At 29.2% G+C, this 9021-nt stretch overlaps 1 protein-coding gene across 1 annotated transcript in view; it reads left to right on the forward strand.

Moving 5' to 3' along the window:
• The window catches only part of srcin1b (SRC kinase signaling inhibitor 1b), a 39823-nt gene that overhangs the window by 15603 nt on the left and 15199 nt on the right, over positions 1-9021 (forward strand). The window contains exons 5-9 of the mRNA XM_073830618.1: positions 626-951; positions 2980-3758; positions 5170-5253; positions 5432-5472; positions 8323-8483. Of these exons, the coding sequence (XP_073686719.1) occupies positions 626-951; positions 2980-3758; positions 5170-5253; positions 5432-5472; positions 8323-8483 (1391 nt within the window). The remainder of the gene's footprint in view (positions 1-625; positions 952-2979; positions 3759-5169; positions 5254-5431; positions 5473-8322; positions 8484-9021) is intronic.

Below are 9021 nucleotides of genomic sequence, written 5' to 3' on the forward strand. Positions count from 1 at the left end.
CTTACCTTAAAAGCAAAGTAATATATATTGTCTTGTATCTATGAAATGTACAAAATATACATTTTTTCCCATTACATAAGAAAACATATACTACCAATCAAAAGTTTTGGCTTCAGTAAGAATTTATTTATTTATTTGGAAATTAATGCATTTGTTTTTTTTTAGCAAGAATGCTTAAAATTTATAAATATTTTAGGTTATTTATTATTATTATTAAATTATAATTTGTTTAATAAAAAAAAAAAGGAAATTTGTCATAAAAGTCAAATGCAACTGAAAAAAATATACTTAATGCAGTTTAAGTGAAGCGTCTACTCTACATAAACATAGGTTTATTTCCGTGCATGAGTCAATTTTGCAGCTTATTTTCAATAAATGTTCTGGGGGAATCAAGGAAGGAGTTTATTCACTCTTAGCAGTTATGCAACCATTGAGACTGAGTCTGACAAAATCAATTATATACAGTTAGTTCTGGTTCACTAATTTGATTCGACAAGCGGCGTTCAATATTTTGTGTAGCTGCAAGAGAATGTTGCACTGTTTGTATCACTCCGCTTTTTTACCGTTTTACTGTTGTATTGCACATCAATCAGATGTCAACTAAACCAATTTTCTGTTTTTCTAGCGGTGCTGTTTTTGCAGTTTGGTGACGAGACGCGGCGGGTGCACATCACTCATGAGCTGACCAGCATGGAGACGCTTCACGCGCTCATCGTGCACATGTTCCCTCAGAAACTGACGATGGGTGCGTTGCGTTCGCCCGGCACGGCGCTCCTCATCAAAGACGAGGCTCGCAACATCTTCTACGAGCTGGAGGACCCTCGTGACATCCACGACCGATGTCTGATCAAGATCTACTGCAGAGAGGCTCCGATGCGAGAGACACACTACAATGCACAGCACACAGCCCACCCTGTACACCACGCACACATCGCCAATGGAGACCTGCGGGTGAGTAAACACATTTAATCATTTATGGCAAATAAAACAGCACAGTGTCAGTAACTAGTAACAAAAAAGAAACCATAACTGTTGTATTATTCCAATTGGTGGATATTTATTCATAAATTATTTAAAATAATAGTAATAAAATAATAATCGGATGATTATGAGCTCTTGTTTTTTGCCTTAAATTATACAGTAGTTCATACATTATATAAAATGTCTCTAATGTTTTACTGTAAAAGTACATGCATTATCACTTTGGATATACATTTTCTCCCTAAATTATAGTTTATACAAAGATAATTCATCCTTTTTAAAATACCATTTTTACACCTTTAACAGTAAAATACCATTTTGTTAAATATAATATAAAAATTCACTATAAATTGTAAGGTGTTTATGCTTTTTCTATACATAAAACTATTTTACCAATGTTTTACTTTAAAAGTCCATGCATTATATTTTAGATACACATTTTCTCCCTAAATTATTCATGCTTTTTACCATGAAATAAAAATTTTACCCTCTCTTACAGTAGTTAAATTTAATTAAATATAATATAAATTATATTATATATATATATATTATCCATAAAACATCATTTTACAAAATGTTCATGTATTGTAACTACATGTATTGTCATTTTAGATATGCCTTTTCTCCGTAAATTATAATTCATATTAAGATAATTCATGCTTTTTATCTTACAATAACATATTTGCACAATTTTACAATAAAATAACATTTTGTTAAATATAATATAAACACAGTATTGTGAATTTGTAAGGTGTTTCATACTTTTTATGTTATACATAAAACATAATTTGTTGTAAAAGTGTAAAATTGTAAAAAAAAAAAATCAATGTTCTGTTGTAAAAGTGCATGTATTGTCATTTTAGATATGCCTTCTCTTCATAAATAAATTTTAATTCAAACAAAGATAATTTATGCTTTTTTCACTCTTTCACAGTAAAATAACCATTTTTAAATCTAAAAATAAAAATAAATATTTTAGTTCAGCAGGGATGAATAAAATTGATTAACACTCTCATAAATTCATTTTTAAAATATTTAATGTTATGAAAAAAATTTGATATAAATGTTGTTTTTTCTAACTTTCTATTTCTATATCTTTATATCTTTATATCTCTATATATTGTTTTTAACATTGACGATAATAATAATAGATAAATAGTAGCAATGTTTCTTGAGCAGCAAATCAGAATATTAGAATGACTTCTGAAGAATCATGTGACACTGAAAAATGGAGTAATGATGTTGAAAATTCAGCTTTGCATCACAGAAATAAATGACATTTTAAAATATATTAAACTATAAAATTGTTATTTGAAATTGTAATAATTTTTCACAATATTACAGTTTTTACTGTATTTTTAATCAAATAAATGCAGCCTTGGTGAGCATAAGAGACTTTTCTAAAACATCAAACATCTTACCGACCTCATACTTTTAAACAGTTGTGTTCAGTTAAAGCTAAACTATTTCCAGGTTTCAAACATTGTTTTCTGACAATTTACAAGCACAGTTTCATCCTCTTCCTTCCTCAAATATATAGTGTGTGCAGGGGCGTAGCAGCCAATTTAAAGGTGGGGGGGACAGTATGGTCATGTGACCCAAAAGTGATGTTCATACAGTATAATACATTCTGTTTACAAGAGCAACAAGATTTGAAGCTCATGGCAGACGCCCAAGAGATTCGCGCTGTGATTGGCTAAATGTTACTTCACTCAAATCTAAGTAACAAATCAGAGACCAGGGGCGGAAATATTGGCGCTAGGTCAAAAAAAGTGCGGGGGACAGAATCACCTGTTTCTAAAAGTGAGGGGGACGTGTCCCCCCCTGTCCCCCCCGGTTGCTACGCCCCTGAGTGTGTGTAGGCCTAAATGACAGAAAAAACATGCAATAGCGCAGTTCTGTTCTGATGCCATAAATTTTTTGTCATATGTCAAGTGCGTTTAACTTCTCCCGACTTCTTCCTTTCTCCCGTTCTATCTCTCTCTTATTCTCCTCCAGAGAGAGCTGGTGTACACCTCGAGGGAATCGTCTCCCACGCGGCGTTTAAACACACTCCCGTCTTCCTCTCCTCCCTCCGGATCTCCGTCTCGCTCGCAATCACGTCTGTCTTACACGGGTGGCCGTCCGTCGTCTTACGCCGGTCCCCATCAGTCGCCTCAGCTCCACCCCTATCAGCAACACCACGCCCACCCAGGAGGCCACGCCCCTCAACAGCCCAGCCACGCCCACCCTGCTTATTGCCCCTCCCCAAGTGCCATTCTTGAACGGCGTGATGTGAAACCAGATGAGGAAATTACATCGTCTTCGAAAAGCGTTGTGTTGCTAAAAAACGAAGCGATATATGCGGACCCGTACGCACTCGTCCAAGATCCTCGTCTCAGCGTCGCCTCGCCGCAAGCTTTGGCGTACCGCCGCGGATCTGTGCGCTCTATTGGTGGATACCCCGCCGCGGCGTTGCAATGTGAGCTCGAAGGCGCTCTCTATAGGTCTGGTGGTCCCATATACGCTGATCCATATGCTACGATGGGTTTCCGGACCCTACCTCCGGCCTCGCCTCAAAAAATGTCTGACGGCAGGGATCCGTATGGGAGCCACCCCGGACGAGGGTCCCCTGGGAGACATGGGTTTCGGAAAGATGGCACTGTGTACGTAGAGAGTCCCAAGAATCGTCCAGGAGGACCACCTCTGGAGCAGATATGTATGCTAGGGGGCCCCGGAGGAGACGGAGGGCCGATGCCGGTGTACGGCTCAACATTACCTGGAAACGAAGAGACCAGGTGAGAACAGGTTTTCTCTTCTTAAAGGGACAGTTCACCTAAAAATTTAAATTGTGTCAATGTTTCCTTCCCTTATGTTGTTGCAGATTTTAATGAGGGTCTGTCTTCTGTTGAACGCAAAAGAAGATATTGAAAAATGTTGGTAGCTGAACAGTGACGATAGCCATTAACTTTCATAGTATTTTTTCCATTCTATGGAAGTCAATGGGTACCAATGGGTAGCATTCTTTAAAATATCTTCTTTTGTGATGAAGATTAAAATTTGGAACAACTTGTGTGTTTTATATTATATTATATTATATTATATTTAATATTTATATATATATATATATTTATAATTTTGTTGAATTTTTTTTATATCTGTAATTTAATTTAATTTGTAATTATAATTTGTTTTATGTATTATTGTCTATAACAAATGACATTATTTTATATTAAGTTAAATATATTTTATAATTTATAATGAATAAATCTGGTACATTATTTTTATTATATTTTTCATAACATTAATTTTTTTATTAATAATATTATATTTGATATTGTGAGAGAAGGTAAACATTTTGTAATGTTATAATATTATTTAATATTATATATATTTATTTTTTTATTATAATGTATAATAATTAGAAACATTTGTAGATATTTTATTTTTATATTTGTTATTTAATGTTTAGATTTATTTTAATTATGTATTATAATATATAATAAATACGGCATTCTTATTTAAAATATCTTTTGTGACAGATTAAAATTTGGAATAACTTGTGTGTTGTATATTATTATATTATATTATATTTAATATTTATATATATTTATATATTTTTAAATATTTTTATATTTGTAATTTAATATTCATATTTATTTTATGTATTATAGTCTATAATAAATGACATTATTTTATATTAATTTAAATATATTTTATAATTTATAATGAATAAATCTGATACATTATTTTTTATAATATGAATTTTATATATAATATTATATTTGATGTTGTGAGAGAATGTAAACATTTTGTAAAAATGTTTTGAGTTTTTTTGATAAATCCAACATATATTATATTATATTATATTATATTATATTATATTATATTATATTATAATGTTTCATATTATTTAATATTTAGATATTTTATTTTTTATATTTCTTATTTAATGTTTAGATTTATTTTAATTATGTGTTATAATCTATAATAAAATATGGCATTCTTAATATTTTAAATATATATTTGTATAAATATATTTTATAATAATTTATCAGGAATAAATCTTTTTTTATGTATTTTATTTAGTATTATTAGAGAATTTAAACATTTTAATAATATAAATATTTAGTGATTTTATTTTAAATAATTTTTGCATGAACTCTAAAGTTTTATTTATATATGTTTAATGGTATTTTCTATTTTTAGAGAGCGTATGGAGGCCATGGAGAAGCAGATCGCCAGTTTAACCGGACTAGTTCAGAGCGTTTTGACCCGAGGACCAGACAGCCCGTAAGAAATCTCAACTTCAGTCCAATACTGTTGAATATCACTATCTAATCTGAAACTTTTGAATGACTTTTGGAGTTTTCACCATCATTTTAATGCACATTAATAATGCACATCCCTGCAACTTATATAAGCATGTAAATGGAGTTTGTTCTCCATGTTTCCTGTGTTTGTCTTGCAGCGAGAAAGCAGAAACAGCAAGCGACTGCTCCGCACCAGAGAGTGAGTTCCATACAGTTTCAATGTGTGTAAATATGACTCAAGCATTTGTGGGAAACATTAAAAATATTATAGAGATTGTATTACATGGACTAACAAATCATCACAATCATTAAAAACCTAGTTGATGGTTGCCTGTAGTTTTGTCCATATGATTTAGAAACAATCAAAATGAATCTAATTAAACAAAGGCCCATCAAATTAATGCATGAGGCTTATGAGGTTAATGAAATAATCTTATTGACATGAAGTGAACACTAAGAGGTGACAGTGATATTCCAACAAAGCCCGAACTGTTTGTGCTTCAGAATAGCTGTTACTAAACTAATTATGTTCACAAGAACAATTGCGGAGTAGGCGTATCAATTAACAGGTCATTAAATGAGGGAATCATGCATGGTGGTAATAAGACGCGACTGTGTGCCGCACTGAAGGATGTTTGTCTAAATGATAGAAGCAGGCAGGCCAAGTCCTCCAGGACCGCAGTAAGATTCGTCTTAAAATGCTCGTTTGGATTGGTTTACATTAGCTAATGTTTGTGTTTTACGGCTGTAGTCCATGACTGACTTCATGATTTGAGTGTCAGTGATGTAAATTAACATGAACAGAAGTCTTGCTAATGCCGTAGACATATCACAGTGCTCTAGTTATGTAAGGTGTGCATGTTAATATTAAACATTCAAATTATATTCTATTATAATGGTAAATAATGTGTATTTATTTATTTTATTTATTTTAATATTTGTTATTTCCTATTTATATTTAAACATTTTGTTATAATTTATGATACATCTGCTTTATTTTTATTCTTATTTCTTATTACTTTTATTTTTTATGTTAAGTAATATATATTTACACATTTATTTAGATATTTTACTTATTTTTAAAGTAATTATTTAGGATTTATTTTAATGTATTTAGTGTTTATTAATAATTATAATTATTATTTTAAATGTATTAGTTCAATTCAGATTAATTAACTAATTAAATATTAATATAAAAATATATAATTATATGATATATATAAAAAATATTATATTTGGCTATTTTATGTATTTTTATATTTATTATTTAATATTTGTTTTAATTTAATTTATAGTGATTCATTTGACATTATTATTATTATTTTATAGCATGCGTTTTTATTGCAGTATTCAGTATTTATTATTTATATTAATGTGTTTATTATCATTTATAATTATTATTTGAAATATATTACTTCAAATAATTATTTATAATGAGTAATTATTATAAGTATTTATAATATTGTTTAAATAAATGTATTATTAATATTAAATGTTATTTATTATTTGTATTTAATTTGTATCTTTTATTATAAGGGGAAAAATATTTAAATTTTTATATTTATTTTGTAATATTTATTTTAATTTAATTTATTATTATTATTATTATTTTATAATATGTATTTTTGTTTATTTATTATTCTAATTTCTTGTGCACTAGTCATTATTTAGGATTTATATTAATAATGTGCTTATTGTAATTTATAATATATAATATACATACATACAATTATCTATGTTATGCATTTTTATATTAATATTTATTTTAATTTTATTTATAGTGATACATTTGACATTATTATTATAATTATTATTCTTTTATAATATGTATTTTTTATGTATTTGTTTATTTAATATAATGTCTTGTGCAGTAGTCAGTATTTGGGATTTATATTATTTTAAAATATTACTTAAAATAATATTATTTATATTGTTTAGGTTAATATAATATTAATATTTGTTGTTCTGTTTTGTATCTATTTTAAGAAATGTATTATATATATATGACTATGTTTATTTATTTGGCTATTTATTATTGTATGATTTATTTTAAGTTTCATTTCTAGTGATATATTTGACATTATTATTATTTTATAAAATGTATGTGTGTTTATTTATTTATTTATTTATTATAATTTCTTGTGCACTATTATGTATTATTTTTGGGGACAGTTAACTGGTGATATTTTATATTTCAGCTGGAAGGTTTAGAAAACAAAAAGGTATATTACTCTATGTCTGGTTGTCTGTCACTTCCTCGGTTTCCCCTACGTGTGTTGCATTACAGACTGTGTTGCATTGCGATTTGTGCATTGCAATTTCACGTCAGGAGTGTGTATACAATGTTTGTATTGAGGGATCTCAGATCCTGGAGTTTGGAAACCATCTGTTTATGTATATACAGTGTCTATAAAAAGCATTCACCTCCTTTGACTTTTGCATTTCATTCAATACGTATTAAGATTGCACAGCACTTTGTCTTAATAAATGACAAAATTGTGAGTTAAAAACATGATTCATGTAACAAAAGTCCAATGAGGAATGCTTTTATAGGCACTGGATATATATGTCTGTCCTATGGATTTCCCCCCGAATGTTTCTGTTCTATGGAAATTCCTACTAACACTTGAATGTCATTGTACTAGAATGTTTTGTCTTTTCCAGTTCTTTAAAGGATCTAATAAGGATATGAAAGTCTGTTTCTGAGATTATATAACAGTGTGAATGTATATGCAAACATAAGGGTCTGAATTTGAATGTATGTTGCATGAATATACAGCGTACTGTAGATGTCCTCGGTTGTGTTGGGCTTGTTTTTGGATGTGAGTCATAATTTACAAATCAAGACAAAGAATCAGATGCCTTTCGTTGTTCTTTTGTGGTTAATATGGAAATTAGACATTTTGAGAAAGATTTAAATGGATCAGCAGAATGACTAACAGGCTTGTGGATAATCAGATTTCATTATTACGCATTTGAAATGAAGTTGCATGTGTTTTTCTGTAAGTTTGATGTTTTATGTATGACTCTTGTTCCTGTGGATTGGTAGTGTCATCGCCGTCTGCTCCTCTGGCCCTGATGCCGCCTCCGCCTGCTGCAGTCTCTCAGCCAATAGCAATGTCCCGTTCACAAATGCAGCTGCATCTTTCTGACCTGCAGCAGCACACAGTCGAACTGCGCAAACAGCTCACACAACTGCGCCAGTTACAGGTTTGTGTGTGTGTGTGTGTGTGTGTGTGTGTGTGTGTGTGTGTTTTAAACACTGCTTTGTATTAAGATAGATAGATGGATAGATGGATTTTTTTCATTTATAATGTATATTAACTCTTTTATTAACTAAAATTATATTTTAATTCATTTTAATTATGTATATATTAATAAATTATAATAAATATTTTAATATTTATTTTTTATACTTATTTTAATTGTTTATGTATTGTAATGTGCTATTAATAATAATAATAATAATACATTTAAATATCTCTCAGTACTCTGACATTATATTGTATTTTTATTCATTGTAAGTGTTTTATTTAAAATTTATAATGAATTAATCTAACTGGAAATAGCTTTATTTACATGATTTTAATATTTGTTATTTAATATTTATTTTAATTATTTATGTATTAGAATTAATAATAATAATAATAATAATAATAATACATTATTTAAAATATATATGTTTGTAAGTCTTATGTAAGTTTTTAAAACTGCTGTTTAGATTTTTTTATTTATAATTATTATCACT

Source organism: Garra rufa, chromosome 24 (genome assembly GCF_049309525.1).
Source record: "Garra rufa chromosome 24, GarRuf1.0, whole genome shotgun sequence".
Taxonomy (NCBI): domain Eukaryota; kingdom Metazoa; phylum Chordata; class Actinopteri; order Cypriniformes; family Cyprinidae; genus Garra; species Garra rufa.